The sequence below is a fragment of the Carcharodon carcharias genome, chromosome 12 (genome assembly GCF_017639515.1).
Source record: "Carcharodon carcharias isolate sCarCar2 chromosome 12, sCarCar2.pri, whole genome shotgun sequence".
NCBI classification, from domain to species: domain Eukaryota; kingdom Metazoa; phylum Chordata; class Chondrichthyes; order Lamniformes; family Lamnidae; genus Carcharodon; species Carcharodon carcharias.
The window spans coordinates 2135977-2155976 of NC_054478.1; the positions used below are offsets into that span (position 1 = coordinate 2135977).

A 20000-nucleotide genomic window follows, 5' to 3' on the forward strand; every position below is an offset into this window, starting at 1 on the left:
GTCCCACACACACTGACTCTCACTGGGGTACATGTCCCACACACACTGACTCTCACTGGGGTACATTTCCCACACACACTGACTCTCACTGGGGTACATGTCCCACACACACTGACTCTCACTTTGCTACATGTCCAACACTCATTGACTCTCACTGGGGTACATGTCCCACACACACTGACTCTCCCTGGGGTACATGTCCCACACACACTGACTCTCAATGGGGTACATGTCCCATACACACTGACTCTAACTGTGGTACAGTACCACACACATTGACTCTCACTGGGGTACATGTCCCACACAAACTGACTCTAACTGTGGAACAGTACCACACACACTGACTCTCACTGGGGTACATGTCCCACACACACTGACTCTCCCTGGGGTACATGTCCCAATCACACTGACTCTCACTGGGGTACATGTCCCACAAACACTGACTCTCACTGGGGTACAGGTCCCATACACACTGACTCTCACTGGGGTACGGATCCCACACACACTGACTCTCACTGGGGTACTTGTCCCACACAGACTGACTCTCACTGGTGTACAGGTCCCACACACACTGACTCTCACTGGGGTACGGATCCCACACACACTGACTCTCACTGGGGTACTTGTCCCACACAGACTGACTCTCACTGGCGTACATTCCAACACACTGACTCTCACTGGGGTACATGTCCCACACACAATGACTCTCACTGGGGTGCATGTCACACACACATTGACTCTCACTGGGGTACATGTCCCACACACTCTGACGGTCACTGGGGTGCAGTCCCACACACACTGACTCTCACTGGGGTTCATGTCCCACACACACTGACTCTCACTGGGGTACATGTCCCACACACACTGACTCTCATGTGCTACATGTCCAACACTCATTGACTCTCACTGGGGTGCAGTTCCTCACACACTGACTCTCACTGGGGTACAGACCCACACACACTGACTCTCACTCGGGTCCATGTCCCACCCACACTGACTCTCACTGGGGTACAGTTCCTCACAGAGTGACTCTCACTGGGGTACATGTCGCTCACACACTGACTCTCCCTGGTGTACTTGTCCCACACACACTGACTCTCACTGGGGTACATGTCCCACACACACTGACTCTCCCTTGGGTACATGTCCCACACACACTGACTCTCACTGGGGTACATGTCCCACACACACTGACTCTCACTGGGGTGCATGTCCCACAAACACTGACTCTCACTGGAGTACATGTCCCACACACACTGACTGACACTGCGGTAGGGGTCCCACACACAATGACTCTCACTGGGGTAAGGGTCCCACACACACTGACTCTGACTGGGGTACATGTCCCACACACTCTGACTCTCACTGGGGTACAGTCCCACACACACTGACTCTCACTGGTGTACATGTCCCACACACACTGACTCTCACTGGGGTACATGTCCGGCACACATTGACTCTTACTGGGGTACATGTCCTACACACACTGAGTCTCACTGGGGTACATGTCCCACACACATTGACTCTCACTGGGGTACATGGCCCATACACATTGACTCTCACTGGGGTACAGTCCCACACACACTGACACTCACTGGGGTACATGTCCCACATGCACTGACTCTCACTGGGGTACATGTCCCACCCACATTGCCTCTCACTGGGGTACAGTTCCTCACACACTGACTCTCACTGGGGTACAGTTCCTCACACACTGACTCTCACTGGGGTACAGTCCCACACACACTGACTCTCACTGGGTTACATGTCCCACACCCACTGACTCTCACTGGGCTACATGTCCCACACACACTGACTCTCACAGGGTTACATACCCACACAATCTGACTCTCACTGGGGTACATGTCCCCCACACACTGACTCTTACTGGGGTACATGTCCCACACCCACTGACTCTCAGTGGGGTACATTACCACACACACTGAGTCTCACTGGGGTACATGTCCCACACACATTGACTCTCACTGGGGTACAGTCCCACACACATTGACTCTCACTGGGGTTCATTCCCACACACACTGACTCTCACTGGGATACATGTCCCACATGCACTGACTCTCACTTGGGTACATGTCCCACACACACTGACTCTCACTGGGGTACATGTCCCACACACTCTGACTCTCACTGGGGTACATGTCCTACAGACACTGACTCTCACTGGGGTACATGTCCCACACACACTGACTCTCACTGGGGTACAGTCCCACACACACTGACTCTCACTGGGCTACATGTCGCACACCCATTGACTCTCACTGGGGTACAGTCCCACACACACTGACTCTCACTTGGGTACATGTCCCACACACACTGTCTCTCACTGGGGTACATGTCCCACACACACTGACTCTCCCTTGGGTACCTTTCCCACACACACTGACTCTCCCTGGGGTACATGTCCCACACACACTGACTCTCACTGGGGTACATGTCCCACAAACACTGACTCGCACTGGGGTACAGGTCCCACACACACTGACTCTCACTGGGGTACAGACCCACACACACTGACTCTCACTCGGGTCCATGTCCCACCCACACTGACTCTCACTGGGGTACAGTTCCTCACAGAGTGACTCTCACTGGGGTACATGTCGCACACACACTGACTCTCCCTGGTGTACTTGTCCCACACACACTGACTCTCACTGGGGTACATGTCCCACACACACTGACTCTCCCTGGGGTACATGTCCCACACACACTGACTCTCACTGGGGTACAGTCCAACACACAATGACTCTCACTGGGGTACATGTCCCACAAGCAATGACTCTCACTGGGTTACGTGTCCCACACACACTGACTCTCCCTGGTGTACATGTCCCACACACACTGACTCTCACTGGGGTACATGTCCCACACACACTGTCTCTCACTGGGGTACATGTCCCACTCACACTGACTCTCCCTGGGGTACATGTCCCACACACACTGACTCTCACTGGGGTACATGTCCCACAAACACTGACTCTCACTGGGGTACATGTCCCACACACACTGACTCTCACTGGGGTGCATGTCCCACAAACACTGACTCTCACTGGAGTACATGTCCCACACACACTGACTGACACTGGGGTAGGCGTCCCACACACAATGACTCTCACTGGGGTACGGGTCCCACACACATTGACTCTGACTGGGGTACATGTCCCACACACTCTGACTCTCACTGGGGTACAGTCCCACACACACTGACTCTCACTGGGGTACATGTCTGGCACACATTGACTCTTACTGGGGTACATGTCCTACACACACTGAGTCTCACTGGGGTACATGTCCCACACACATTGACTCTCACTGGGGTACAGTCCCACACACACTGACTCTCACTGGGGTACATGTCCCACATGCACTGACTCTCACTGGGCTACATGTCCTACACTCATTGACTCTCACTGGGGTACAGTTCCTCACACACTGACTCTCACTGGGTTACATACCCACACAATCTGACTCTCACTGGGGTACATGTCCCCCACACACTGACTCTTACTGGGTTACATGTCCCACACCCACTGACTCTCAGTGGGGTACATGTCCCACACACACTGAGTCTCACTGGGGTACATGTCCCACACACATTGACTCTCACTGGGGTACAGTCCCACACACTCTGACTCTCACTGGGGTACATGTCCTACACACACTGACTCTCACTGGGGTACATGTCCCACATGCACTGACTCTCACTTGGGTACATGTCCCACACACACTGACTCTCACTGGGGTACATGTCCCACACACTCTGACTCTCACTGGGGTACATGTCCTACACACACTGACTCTCACTGGGGTACATGTCCCACACACACTGACTCTCACTGGGGTACAGTCCCACACACACTGACTCTCACTTGGGTACATGTCCCACACACACTGTCTCTCACTGGGGTACATGTCCCACACACACTGACTCTCTCTGGGGTACATGTCCCACACACACTGACTCTCCCTGGGGTACATGTCCCACACACACTGACTCTCACTGGGGTACATGTCCCACAAACACTGACTCGCACTGGGGTACAGGTCCCACACACACTGTCTCTCACTGGGGTACGGATCCCACACACACTGACTCTCACTGGTGTACTTGTCCCACACAGACTGACTCTCACTGGTGTACAGTCCCACACACACTGACTGTCACTGGCGTACATTCCCACACACACTGACTCTCACTGGGGTACATGTCCCAAACACAATGACTCTCACTGGGGTGCATGTCACAGACACATTGACTCTCACTGGGGTGCATGTCCCACACACACTGACGGTCACTGGGGTGCAGTCCCACACACACTGTCTCTCACTGGGGTACATGTCCCACACACACTGACTCACACTGGGGTACATGTCCCACACACACTGACTCTCATGTGCTACATGTCCAACACTCATTGACTCTCACTGGGGTGCAGTTCCTCACACACTGACTCTCACTGTGGTACAGACCCACCCACACTGACTCTCACTCGGGTCCATGTCCCACCCACACTGACTCTCACTGGGGTACAGTTCCTCACAGAGTGACTCTCACTGGGGTACATGTCCCACACACACTGACTCTCCCTGGGGTACTTGTCCCACACACACTGACTCTCACTGGGTTACGTGTCCCACACACACTGACTCTCCCTGGTGTACATGTCCCACACACACTGACTCTCACTGGGGTACATGTCCCACACACACTGACTCTCACTGGGGTACATGTCCCACCCACACTGACTCTCCCTGGGGTACATGTCCCACACACAATGACTCTCACTGGGGTACATGTCCCACAAACATTGACTCTCACTGGGGTACATGTCCCACACACACTGACTCTCACTGGGGTGCATGTCCCACAAACACTGACTCTCACTGGGGTACATGTCCCACACACACTGACTGACACTGGGGTAGGGGTCCCACACACAATGACTCTCACTGGGGTACGGGTCCCACACACACTGACTCTGACTGGGGTACATGTCCCACACACACTGACTCTCACTGGGGTACATGTCCCACACACACTGACTCTCACTGGGGTACGGGTCCCTCACACACTGACTCTCTCTGGGGTACATGTCCCACACACACTGACTCTCCCTGGGGTACTTGTCCCACACACACTGACTCTCACTGGGGTACATGTCCCACACACACTGACTCTCCCTGGGGTACTGTCCCACACACATTGACTCTCACTGGGGTACATGGCCCACACACATTGAATCTCACTGGGGTACATGTCCCACACACACTGACTCTCACTGGGGTACATGTCCCACATGCACTGACTCTCACTGGGGTACTTGTCCCACCCACATTGCCTCTCACTGGGGTACAGTTCCTCACACACTGACTCTCACTGGGGTACAGTTCCTCACACACTGACTCTCACTGCGGTACATTCCCACACACACTGACTCTCACTGGGCTACATGTCCTACACTCATTGACTCTCACTGGGGTACAGTTCCTCACACACTGACTCTCACTGGGTTACATACCCACACAATCTGACTCTCACTGGGGTACATGTCCCACACACACTGACTCTTACTGGGGTACATGTCCCACACCCACTGACTCTCAGTGGGGTACATGTCCCACACACACTGAGTCTCACTGGGGTACATGTCCCACACACATTGACTCTCACTGGGGTACAGTCCCACACACATTGTCTCTCACTGGGGTTCATTCCCAAACACACTGACTCTCACTGGGGTACATGTCCCACACACATTGACTCTCACTTGGGTACATGTCCCACACACACTGACTCTCACTTGGGTACATGTCCCACACACACTGACTCTCACTGGGGTACATGTCCTACAGACACTGACTCTCACTGGGGTACATGTCCCACACACACTGACTCTCACTGGGGTACAGTCCCACACACACTGACTCTCACTGGGCTACATGTCCCACACCCATTGACTCTCACTGGGGTACAGTCCCACACACACTGACTCTCTCTGGGGTACATGTCCCACACACACTGACTCTCACTGGGGTACATGTCCCACACACATTGACTCTCACTGGGGTACATTCCCACACACAATGACTCTCACTGGGCTACATGTCCTACAGACACTGACTCTCACTGGGGTACATGTCCCACACACACTGACTCTCACTGGGGTACAGTCCCACACACACTGACTCTCACTGGGCTACATGTCGCACACCCATTGACTCTCACTGGGGTACAGTCCCACACACACTGACTCTCACTTGGGTACATGTCCCACACACACTGTCTCTCACTGGGGTACATGTCCCACACACACTGACTCTCTCTTGGGTACCTTTCCCACACACACTGACTCTCCCTGGGGTACATGTCCCACACACACTGACTCTCACTGGGGTACATGTCCCACAAACACTGACTCGCACTGGGGTACAGGTCCCACACACACTGACTCTCACTGGGGTACAGACCCACACACACTGACTCTCACTCGGGTCCATGTCCCACCCACACTGACTCTCACTGGGGTACAGTTCCTCACAGAGTGACTCTCACTGGGGTACATGTCGCACACACACTGACTCTCCCTGGTGTACTTGTCCCACACACACTGACTCTCACTGGGGTACATGTCCCACACACACTGACTCTCCCTGGGGTACATGTCCCACACACACTGACTCTCACTGGGGTACAGTCCAACACACAATGACTCTCACTGGGGTACATGTCCCACAAGCAATGACTCTCACTGGGTTACGTGTCCCACACACACTGACTCTCCCTGGTGTACATGTCCCACACACACTGACTCTCACTGGGGTACATGTCCCACACACACTGTCTCTCACTGGGGTACATGTCCAACTCACACTGACTCTCCCTGGGGTACATGTCCCACACACACTGACTCTCACTGGGGTACATGTCCCACAAACACTGACTCTCACTGGGGTACATGTCCCGCACACACTGACTCTCACTGGGGTGCATGTCCCACAAACACTGACTCTCACTGGAGTACATGTCCCACACACACTGACTGACACTGGGGTAGGCGTCCCACACACAATGACTCTCACTGGGGTACGGGTCCCACACACACTGACTCTGACTGGGGTACATGTCCCACACACTCTGACTCTCACTGGGGTACAGTCCCACACACACTGACTCTCACTGGGGTACATGTCTGGCACACATTGACTCTTACTGGGGTACATGTCCTACACACACTGAGTCTCACTGGGGTACATGTCCCACACACATTGACTCTCACTGGGGTACAGTCCCACACACACTGACTCTCACTGGGGTACATGTCCCACATGCACTGACTCTCACTGGGCTACATGTCCTACACTCATTGACTCTCACTGGGGTACAGTTCCTCACACACTGACTCTCACTGGGTTACATACCCACACAATCTGACTCTCACTGGGGTACATGTCCCCCACACACTGACTCTTACTGGGTTACATGTCCCACACCCACTGACTCTCAGTGGGGTACATGTCCCACACACACTGAGTCTCACTGGGGTACATGTCCCACACACATTGACTCTCACTGGGGTACAGTCCCACACACATTGACTCTCACTGGGGTTCATTCCCACACACACTGACTCTCACTGGGGTACATGTCCCACATGCACTGACTCTCACTTGGGTACATGTCCCACACACACTGACTCTCACTGGGGTACATGTCCCACACACTCTGACTCTCACTGGGGTACATGTCCTACAGACACTGACTCTCACTGGGGTACATGTCCCACACACACTGACTCTCACTGGGGTACAGTCCCACACACACTGACTCTCACTTGGGTACATGTCCCACACACACTGTCTCTCACTGGGGTACATGTCCCACACACACTGACTCTCTCTGGGGTACATGTCCCACACACACTGACTCTCCCTGGGGTACATGTCCCACACACACTGACTCTCACTGGGGTACATGTCCCACAAACACTGACTCGCACTGGGGTACAGGTCCCACACACACTGTCTCTCACTGGGGTACGGATCCCACACACACTGACTCTCACTGGGGTACTTGTCCCACACAGACTGACTCTCACTGGTGTACAGTCCCACACACACTGACTCTCACTGGCGTACATTCCCACACACACTGACTCTCACTGGGGTACATGTCCCAAACACAATGACTCTCACTGGGGTGCATGTCACACACACATTGACTCTCACTGGGGTGCATGTCCCACACACACTGACGGTCACTGGGGTGCAGTCCCACACACACTGTCTCTCACTGGGGTACATGTCCCACACACACTGACTCACACTGGGGTACATGTCCCACACACACTGACTCTCATGTGCTACATGTCCAACACTCATTGACTCTCACTGGGGTGCAGTTCCTCACACACTGACTCTCACTGTGGTACAGACCCACCCACACTGACTCTCACTCGGGTCCATGTCCCACCCACACTGACTCTCACTGGGGTACAGTTCCTCACAGAGTGACTCTCACTGGGGTACATGTCCCACACACACTGACTCTCCCTGGGGTACTTGTCCCACACACACTGACTCTCACTGGGTTACGTGTCCCACACACACTGACTCTCCCTGGTGTACATGTCCCACACACACTGACTCTCACTGGGGTACATGTCCCACACACACTGACTCTCACTGGGGTACATGTCCCACACACACTGACTCTCCCTGGGGTACATGTCCCACACACACTGACTCTCACTGGGGTACATGTCCCAAACACAATGACTCTCACTGGGGTGCATGTCCCACACACACTGACTCTCACTGGGGTGCATGTCCCACAAACACTGACTCTCACTGGGGTACATGTCCCACACACACTGACTGACACTGGGGTAGGGGTCCCACACACAATGACTCTCACTGGGTTACGGGTCCCACACACACTGACTCTGACTGGGGTACATGTCCCACACACACTGACTCTCACTGGGGTACATGTCCCACACACACTGACTCTCACTGGGGTACGGGTCCCTCACACACTGACTCTCACTGGGGTACATGTCCCACACACACTGACTCTCACTCGGGTACATGTCCCACAAACACTGACTCTCACTGGGGTACATGTCCCACACAAACTGACTCTCCCTGGGGTACTGTCCCACACACATTGACTCTCACTGGGGTTTATGGCCCACACACATTGACTCTCACTGGGGTACATGTCCCACACACACTGACTCTCACTGGGGTACATGTCCCACATGCACTGACTCTCACTGGGGTACTTGTCCCACCCACATTGCCTCTCACTGGGGTACAGTTCCTCACACACTGACTCTCACTGGGGTACAGTTCCTCACACACTGACTCTCACTGCGGTACATTCCCACACACACTGACTCTCACTGGGCTACATGTCCTACACTCATTGACTCTCACTGGGGTACAGTTCCTCACACACTGACTCTCACTGGGTTACATACCCACACAATCTGACTCTCACTGGGGTACATGTCCCACACACACTGACTCTTACTGGGGTACATGTCCCACACCCACTGACTCTCAGTGGGGTACATGTCCCACACACACTGAGTCTCACTGGGGTACATGTCCCACACACATTGGCTCTCACTGGGGTACACTCCCACACACATTGTCTCTCACTGGGGTTCATTCCCACACACACTGACTCTCACTGGGGTACATGTCCCACACACATTGACTCTCACTTGGGTACATGTCCCACACACACTGACTCTCACTTGGGTACATGTCCCACACACACTGACTCTCACTGGGGTACATGTCCTACAGACACTGACTCTCACTGGGGTACATGTCCCACACACACTGACTCTCACTGGGGTACAGTCCCACACACACTGACTCTCACTGGGCTACATGTCCCACACCCATTGACTCTCACTGGGGTACAGTCCCACACACACTGACTCTCTCTGGGGTACATGTCCCACACACACTGACTCTCCCTGGGGTACATGTCCCACACACACTGACTCTCACTGGGGTACATGTCCCACAAACACTGACTCGCACTGGGGTACAGGTCCCACACACACTGTCTCTCACTGGGGTACGGATCCCACACACACTGACTCTCACTGGTGTACTTGTCCCACACAGACTGACTCTCACTGGTGTACAGTCCCACACACACTGACTGTCACTGGCGTACATTCCCACACACACTGACTCTCACTGGGGTACATGTCCCAAACACAATGACTCTCACTGGGGTGCATGTCACACACACATTGACTCTCACTGGGGTACATGTCCCACACACACTGACGGTCACTGGGGTGCAGTCCCACACACACTGACTCTCACTGGGGTACATGTCCCACCCACACTGACTCTCACTGGGGTACATGTCCCACACACACTGACTCTCATGTGCTACATGTCCAACACTCATTGACTCTCACTGGGGTGCAGTTCCTCACACACTGACTCTCACTGTGGTACAGACCCACACACACTGACTCTCACTGGAGTACATGTCCCACCCACACTGACTCTCACTGGGGTACAGTTCCTCACAGAGTGACTCTCACTGGGGTACATGTCCCACACACACTGACTCTCCCTGGGGTACTTGTCCCACACACACTGACTCTCACTGGGTTACGTGTCCCACACACACTGACTCTCCCTGGTGTACATGTCCCACACACACTGACTCTCACTGGGGTACATGTCCCACACACACTGACTCTCACTGGGGTACATGTCCCACCCACACTGACTCTCCCTGGGGTACATGTCCCACACACAATGACTCTCACTGGGGTACATGTCCCACAAACAATGACTCTCACTGGGGTACATGTCCCACACACACTGACTCTCACTGGGGTGCATGTCCCACAAACACTGACTCTCACTGGGGTACATGTCCCACACACACTGACTGACACTGGGGTAGGGGTCCCACACACAATGACTCTCACTGGGTTACGGGTCCCACACACACTGACTCTGACTGGGGTACATGTCCCACACACACTGACTCTCACTGGGGTACATGTCCCACACACACTGACTCTCACTGGGGTACGGGTCCCTCACACACTGACTCTCTCTGGGGTACATGTCCCACACACACTGACTCTCCCTGGGGTACTTGTCCCACACACACTGACTCTCACTGGGGTACATGTCCCACACACACTGACTCTCCCTGGGGTACTGTCCCACACACATTGACTCTCACTGGGGTACATGGCCCACACACATTGAATCTCACTGGGGTACATGTCCCACACACACTGACTCTCACTGGGGTACATGTCCCACATGCACTGACTCTCACTGGGGTACTTGTCCCACCCACATTGCCTCTCACTGGGGTACAGTTCCTCACACACTGACTCTCACTGGGGTACAGTTCCTCACACACTGACTCTCACTGCGGTACATTCCCACACACACTGACTCTCACTGGGCTACATGTCCTACACTCATTGACTCTCACTGGGGTACAGTTCCTCACACACTGACTCTCACTGGGTTACATACCCACACAATCTGACTCTCACTGGGGTACATGTCCCACACACACTGACTCTTACTGGGGTACATGTCCCACACCCACTGACTCTCAGTGGGGTACATGTCCCACACACACTGAGTCTCACTGGGGTACATGTCCCACACACATTGACTCTCACTGGGGTACAGTCCCACACACATTGTCTCTCACTGGGGTTCATTCCCACACACACTGACTCTCACTGGGGTACATGTCCCACACACATTGACTCTCACTTGGGTACATGTCCCACACACACTGACTCTCACTTGGGTACATGTCCCACACACACTGACTCTCACTGGGGTACATGTCCTACAGACACTGACTCTCACTGGGGTACATGTCCCACACACACTGACTCTCACTGGGGTACAGTCCCACACACACTGACTCTCACTGGGCTACATGTCCCACACCCATTGACTCTCACTGGGGTACAGTCCCACACACACTGACTCTCTCTGGGGTACATGTCCCACACACACTGACTCTCACTGGGGTACATGTCCCACACACATTGACTCTCACTGGGGTACATTCCCACACACAATGACTCTCACTGGGGTACAGTTACAAATGCACTGACTCTCTTGGGTAAGGGCTGGGGGTGAATGTCATCAGTAGTACACATGATCTCCACACACACACACAAATATATTCCGTGATTGTATAAGTTCTGTTTTTCTGCTATCGAAAATCCGTCGGTTAATAAAGACTTGTTTTTTTTTTCTATCAATATGCGAGAATAAAGCATCCCACAAAACACACAGACATGCAGCAGCCTCACTCCTACAAAACACACAGACAGGCAGCACCATCACTCCTACAAAACGCACAGACAGGCAACACCCTCACTCCTACAAAACACACAGACACGCAGCACCCTCACTCCCACAAAACACACAGACAGGCGACACCATCACTCCTACACAACACACAGACAGGCGACACAATCACTCCTACAAAACACACAGACAGGCGTACCATCACTCCTAAACAACACACAGACAGGCGACACAATCACTCCTACAAAACACACAGACAGGCTACACCCTCACACTACAAAACACACAGACAGGTGGCACCATCATTCCTACAAAACACACAGACAGGCGTACCATCACTCCAAAAAGCACACAGACAAGCGACACCATCACTCTACAAAACACACAGACAGGCAACACCCTCACTCCTACAAAACACACAGACAGGTAGCACTATCACTCCTACAAAACACACAGACAGGCAGCACCATCACTCCTACAAAACACACAGACAGGAGACTCCATCACTCCTACAAAACACAGAGACAGGTGACCTCCTCACTCCTACAAAACACACAAACAGGCAACACTCTCACTCCTACAAAACACACAGACAGACAGCACCATCACTCCTACAAAACACACAGACAGACAACACCCTCACCCCTACAAAACACACAGACAGACAACACCCTCACTCCTACAAAACACACAGACAGGCAGCATCCTCACTCCTACAAAACACACAGACAGGCGACACCATCACACCTACAAAACACACAGACAGGTGGCACCATCACTCCTACAAAACACACAGACAGGCAGCACCCTCACTCCTACAAAACACACAGACAGGCAGCACCCTCACTCCTACAATACACACAGACAGGCAGCACCCTCACTCCTACAAAACACACAGACAGGCAGCACCCTCACTCCTAGAAAACACACAGAGAGGTGGCACCATCACTCCTACAAAACACACAGACAGGCAGCACCCTCACTCCTACAAAACACACAGACAGGCGACACCATCACTCCTACAAAACACACAGACAGGCAACACCCTCACTCCTACAAAACACACAGACAAGCAACACCATCACTCCTACAAAACACACAGACAGGCAGCACCCTCACTCCTACAAAACACACAGACAGGCAGCACCATCACTACTACAAAACACACAGACAGGCGACACCATCATTCCTACAAAACACACAGACAGGCAACACCCTCAATCCTACAAAACACACAGACAGGCGACACCATCACTCCTACAAAACACACAGACAGGCAGCACCATCACTACTACAAAACACACAGACAGGCTTCACCATCACTCCTACAAAACACACAGACAGGCTACACCCTCACTCCTACAAAACACACAGACAGGCGACACCATCACTCCTACAAAACACACAGACAGGCGACACCCTCACTCCTACAAAACACACAGACAGGCAGCACCATCTCACCTACAAAACACACAGACAGGCGTCACCATCACTCCTACAAAACACACAGACAGGTGGCACCATCATTCCTACAAAACACACAGACAGGCGACACCCTCACTCCTACAAAACACACAGACAGGTGGCACCATCATTCCTACAAAACACACAGACAGGCATCACCATCACTCCAAAAAACACACAGACAGGCGACACCATCACTCCTACAAAACACACAGACAGGCAACACCCTCAATCCTACAAAACACACAGACAGGTGGCACCATCACTCCTACAAAACACACAGACAGGCATCACCATCACTCCTACAAAACACACAGACAGGCAGCACCATCACTCCTACAAAACACCCAGACAGGCGACTCCATCACTCCTATAAAACACACAGACAAATGACCTCCTCACTCCTACAAAACACACAGACAGGCAACACTCTCACTCCTACAAAACACGCAGATCCTATCCTGAGGGGTGTGACTACCACCTGGAACAAAACATCTAGGTAACATTCTACCTCCCTCATTCTTCACAGTGTCCGATACCAAGGGTTCCCAGATCATTAACTCTGAGCCGAGGCTCCTCGCGTTGCTGACAATTACTGCAGATGTGACAGCTGTGGATGACATTGGTGCCCATCAATTCCCACATACTGTAGCTGCAACACATCACCTGCCTTGCCATCTTTATTGTGTTTAATTTGACTAATTAGCTTTTTAAGTTTAGAGTTATCACTCAATGATAATTTGTAGTTATATTAAGTAGCCAAGTTAAATAAATTTAATACTGTATTTATATATCCCTGGTCCTTGTTTAGATTTCTGCCATAGCTCAGAAAGAATAAAAAATGTAAAACTCACCAACAATTCACCCAGCTACTCACTAATCAATACCTCTAGACCTTAGCTCCTGCTGCCTCTCATTTCCTCAATCAGAACACACCTTGTTTGGTTAAAAACTCAAACAATTCTCTTCCCTCACTGCACCAAATTCCCTCACTCACTGGATCCCTGAGTTAAGTTTTCCAGGGAATTGGCAGTGGACCCACCAGAGACGAACTTGGAGAGGGAAGGGAAAGATCCAGATGTACATGGGTGCCAATGACATAAGCTGGACAAAGAAAGTGGACCTCCTAAGTGGATTTGAGACAAACTGGTGTGACCACATCAGAGGGCAGTTGAGTTAAGCATCTTAGTGTGGGACTGGAGTCACATATAGGCCCCGAGTAGGTAAGGATGGCAGGTTTCCTTCCCCAGGGGGCATTCGGGAATCAGTTGGGTTTTTACAACTTGGTATTTATTGTACGGAGTATAAAAGTAGGGAAGTCTTGCTACAGTTATGCAGGAAATTGTTAAGACTGTGTCTGGAGCCCTGTGTGCAGTTTTATTTTTGTTTTATACTTTCACAGGATGTGGGTGTCGTTGGCTAATCCAGCATTTATTGCCCATCCCTAGTTGCCCTTGAGAAGGTGGTGGTGAGCTGCCTTCTTGAGCCGCTGCAGTCCATGTGGTGTAGGTACATCCACGGTGCTGTTAGGGAGGGAGTTCCAGGATTTTGACCCAGCGACATTGAATGAACGGCGATATATTTCCAAGTCAGGATGGCCTCTTTATTTAAGGAGGGATATACTTGCATTGGAAGCAGTTCAGATAAGGTTCACTAGGCTGATTCCTGGGATGAAAGGGTTTGTCTTATGAGCAGGTTGGGCCTACACTCATTGGAGTTTAGAAGAATGAGAGGCGATGTTATTGAAACATTTCAGATTGTGAGAGGATGGATACTGAAAGGCTGTTTCTACTTGTGGTGGAATCTAGAACTAGAGGATACAGTTTACAAATCAGGCGTCTCCTATTTAAGGTGCAGGTGAGGAGGAACTTGTTCTCTCAGACGGTTGTTAGTTTATGGAATTCTCTAGCCTAGGGAGCAGTGGAGGCTGGGACCATTCAGCATTTCAAGATTGAGGTCGACAGATTTTTGACAGACAAGGGAGCCAAGGATGAAGGGGGACAGACAGAAGAATGGAGTAGGGACCACAATCTGGCCAGGCATGATCTTATGAAGTAGTGGAGCAGGTTCGCTGGTCTGATTGGCCCATTCCTGCTCCTATTTCTCATCATTTTGTGACAATCTGACAGTTTCATTGTCCCTTTCACTGAGAGCAGCTTTTTATTTCCTGATAGTTTTCAAATTCGCGACCTGCCCTCTACTCTCTGGATTATTAACCTCAACACAAAGCCACTGCTTCATGGGACAGATGCTGCATTTGCCTCTGAACTCGAGGGCAACCAAAGCCCTCTGACCCTGTGACCTTTGACAGGGAGTGTTGATGGGGCATTGGAGCAGAGAGCACAGTAGAGGTCAGACATCACATCCTCATCCCATATTCAGCCAAAGTTCACTCACAATCACGGGAAGCGTTTTGAGTTCCATGAATGGGTCACATTGTATAAACTATGTCTGTGTTCCTGTAAGATTGATCAATGTGCTTAAGATGATTAAAGGAATCGAGGCAGTGGACATCTGGAACTCACCCCCCCAGAAAATGCTGTAAATTCTCTGAGTCAATTGAAAATGTCCAGACTGAGATTGCTACACTGAGATTACTTCATCTCTGAAGAAGGGTCATACAGACTCGAAACGTTAACTCTGTCTCTCTCTCCACAGATGCTGTCAGACCCGCTGAGTTTTTTTCCAGCATTTTCAGTTTTTATTCAGATTTACAGCATCCGCAGGATTTTGCTTTTATTTGGTCCTACACTTTTGGTGGGTAAACCAATCACAGAGTATGGAGCAAAGACAGGGAAATGAGTTGAGATACATTAGCAATGATCTAATTGAATGATGCAACAGCTTGGAAGGGCTGAATGGCCTCCTCCTGTTCCTGAGGAACAGGCTTTAGGGGCTGAATAGCCTCCTCCTGTTCCAAAGATCCTACGATCAGGTATAGGAACTGAGCTGACCTATCCCCCCTTTCTTTGGTCCTGAGGTCAACTGAGATGCCCCAAGCTGCTCCCACCCTCAGTCCAACTGAATCGGCAGATGGAACATTCCAGATTGCACAGAGCAGTTGGAAACTGCCCCACAGTCACAGCTACCCACATAGAGTCACAGATGCTCCCTGTCCGAGATTCATTCCAGAAGAAGCTTCACTCCATGTGTGGGCTGGATCAAGAATCTGAAGCGACAGGGACTGATCGTTCAACAAACTTCATCCGGCCAGGGAGGAAGGTCAGTCAGTGTAAAGCAGGAACGAGGCTCTCAGGGTCTCACAACCTTTTAATTGTGCAATGCAATTTATAAAGACAATCAGCCTGATCAGTAAGGTGCAGAGACAAAGCAGTCCACACGTGACACTGATTTTTACATTAACAAAAGAACCCGATTGGAAAAGACAAACGTTCAACATTTACAGAGTTTAAATCCTACTCCGGAACGAGAGAACAAGCTCACTACAGTGAAAGGAGGACTTCCAGTATACGGGGAGAGGGTGGGTAGGTGGGATTGAGGGGTATGAGGAGAGGGTGGGTAGGTGGGATTGAGGGATACGGGGAGAGAGTGGGTAGGTGGGATTGAGGGTTACAGGGAGAGGGTGGGTAGGTGGGATTGAGGGATATGAGGAGAGGGTGGGTAGGTGGGATTGGGGGATATGGGGAGGGGGTGGGTAGGTGGGATTGAGGGATACGGGGAGAGGGTGGGTAGGTGGGATTGAGGGGTATGAGGAGAGGGTGGGTAGGTGGGATTGAGGGATACGGGGAGAGGGTGGGTAGGTGGGATTGAGGGATATGGAGAGAGGGTGGGTAGGTGGGATTGAGGGATATGGAGAGAGGGTGGGTATGTGGGATTGAGGGATATGGGGAGGGGGTGGGTAGGTGGGATTGAGGGATATGGGGAGAGGGTGGGTGGGTGGGACTGAGGGGTATGAGGAGAGGGTGGGTAGGTGGGATTGAGGGATACGGGGAGAGGGTGGGTAGGTGGGATTGAGGGATACGGGGAGAGGGTGGGGTTTTTGTGAATTTGCACTGTGGTCCATCGCTGAGACTTGCCCCCAGGGTGATGAGCGGTTTGGATCTCCGTGCGCCGTCTGTTCAGGGTTAGCACAGCTGAGTTTTGTCGATGCCCTTCAGACCAGGGTTGTATTTAGATTTGGAAAAACAGTCCACCAGATTTTTATCACATTTGCAAATCGCACGACCACAGGTATCCTTGGGATCAGCTGGTGAGAGAATCAGGTGATATGGTAACGATTCCCACAAAGATCAAGAGAAGCTTCATTCATTCCTTTGTTAGGTCTAATCTATCCCAACCCTCTCCTGGACAGTCCTTCAACATTCAATCCTTCATAAATGTCAGTTCATCCAAAACCCTGCGGCTTGTATCCCAATATCCACCCAGAGGGAGGATTGTGTCCCAATTCTGGGTCCCACACTTTAGGAAGGACGTGAAGGCCTTGGAGAGAGTGCGGAGGAGATTTACCAGGATGGGAGCAGGGATGAGGGACTTCAGTTAATGTGGAGAGACTGGAGAAGCTGGGATTGTTCTCCTTGGAGCAGAGAAGGTTAAGGGGGAGATTCGATTAGGGATTTCAAATTCAGGAAGAGTTTAGATAGGGTGAATAAGGAGAAACTGTTTCCAGTGGCAGGAGGGTGGGTAACCAGAGGGACACAGAGTGAAGAGAATCAGTAAAAGATCCAGAGGGAGAGATTGGAATTTTTCACAGTGAGTTGTTGTGATCTGAAAGGGCGGTGGAAGCAGATTCAATAGGAACTTTCAAAAGGGAATTGGATAAAGAGTTGAAGGGAGAAACTTGGAGGGTCTATGAGGAATGAGAAAGTGGAGTGGGACTAATAGGGCAGCTCTATCAAAAAGGCATGATGGATAATGGGCTGAATGGTCTCCTCCTGTTCTGAAAACTCCTGATTCCATGAACTGCCATTGGAACAGAGAAGGAGAAGAGGGACTGGGGAGGGTTGAGGAATAGTGAATTCCATGAACACGTTAATGAATTGGTTGACGGTTAGGAATGGGTGAAGGATGAGGTATGTTTCCATGCTGAGACTTGAGGTAATGCAAGCAACTGGGGCAGAGTCTGGAACATCATTTACAAGGAACTTGGATAAGAGTTCCAAAAGGTAGAATATCAAAGTTCATAGGGAAAGGGCAGAAAGATGGGTTCAGGATGGAGAGCTCAGGTCTGATGAGCTAGTAGTTCCAGGATGCGCAGAATGTCCTCCTATCCCATGATAAGACACTCTGACTGTGTTCATCAGCCACTGAGCTACCACTTTGCTGTCATTCACTTACTACACATGAGGGAACGTCCTGGATCACAGCTCCACGAGTAGTGGGTCCAGTAAGGGTACTGATACCAGTGACACAATCCTTCCGAATCAATCCTCCCATAACAAACATCATGCTGCTTACAGCACCTGCAGAAAGGGGCAGACAGGGACTGTCAGCAAAAGGACCGTGAGGACGACTAAAGAAACAGTCAGTCACAGAGAACAAAGGAACATCAGACAACACAAGGGGAGCAGCAATCTTCAGAGCGTCAGTACTGAGGGAGTGCTGCACTGTCAGAGGGTCAGTACTGAGGGATTGCTGCACTGTCAGAGGGTCAGTACTGGGGGATTGCTGCACTGTCAGAGGGTCAGTACTGAGGTAGTGCTGCACTGTCAGAGGGTCAGTACTGAGGGAGTGCTGAACTGTCAGAGGGTCAGTACTGACGGAGTGCTGCACTGTCAGAGGGTCAGTACTGAGGTAGAGCTGCACTGTCAGAGGGTCAGTACTGAGGGAGCGCTGCACTGTCAGAGGGTCAGTACTGAAGTAGTTCTGCACAGTTGGAGGGTTAGTACTGAGGGAGTGCGGCACTGTCAGAGGGTCAGTACTGAGGGAGTGCTGCACTGTCAGAGAGTCAGTACTGAGGGAGTGCTGCACTGTCAGAGGGTCAGTGCTGAGGGAGTGCTGCACTGTCAGAGCGTCAGTACTGAGGGAGTGCTGCACTGTCAGAGGGTCAGTACTGAGGGAGTGCTGCACTGTCAGAGGGTCAGTACTGAGGGAGCGCTGCACTGTCAGAGGGTCAGTACTGAGGTAGTGCTGCACTGTCAGAGGGTCAGTACTGAGGGAGTGCTGAACTGTCAGAGGGTCAGTACTGACGGAGTGCTGCACTGTCAGAGGGTCAG

General features: G+C 51.7%; 2 protein-coding genes across 2 annotated transcripts in view; one reads left to right on the forward strand and one right to left on the reverse strand.

Annotated features, from left to right (window-relative positions):
• Positions 1 to 20000, forward strand: part of LOC121285332 (chondroitin sulfate synthase 2-like) — a 621627-nt gene that overhangs the window by 258437 nt on the left and 343190 nt on the right. The window lies entirely within an intron of this gene.
• LOC121285333 (basic phospholipase A2 PA-9C-like) overlaps positions 17727 to 20000 on the reverse strand; it is a 40739-nt gene continuing 38465 nt past the window's right edge. Inside the window, exons 3-4 of the mRNA XM_041201822.1 lie at positions 19123 to 19247; positions 17727 to 18034 (exon numbers count right to left, since the gene is read on the reverse strand). Of these exons, the coding sequence (XP_041057756.1) occupies positions 17913 to 18034; positions 19123 to 19247 (247 nt within the window). The 3' untranslated portion in view covers positions 17727 to 17912. The remainder of the gene's footprint in view (positions 18035 to 19122; positions 19248 to 20000) is intronic.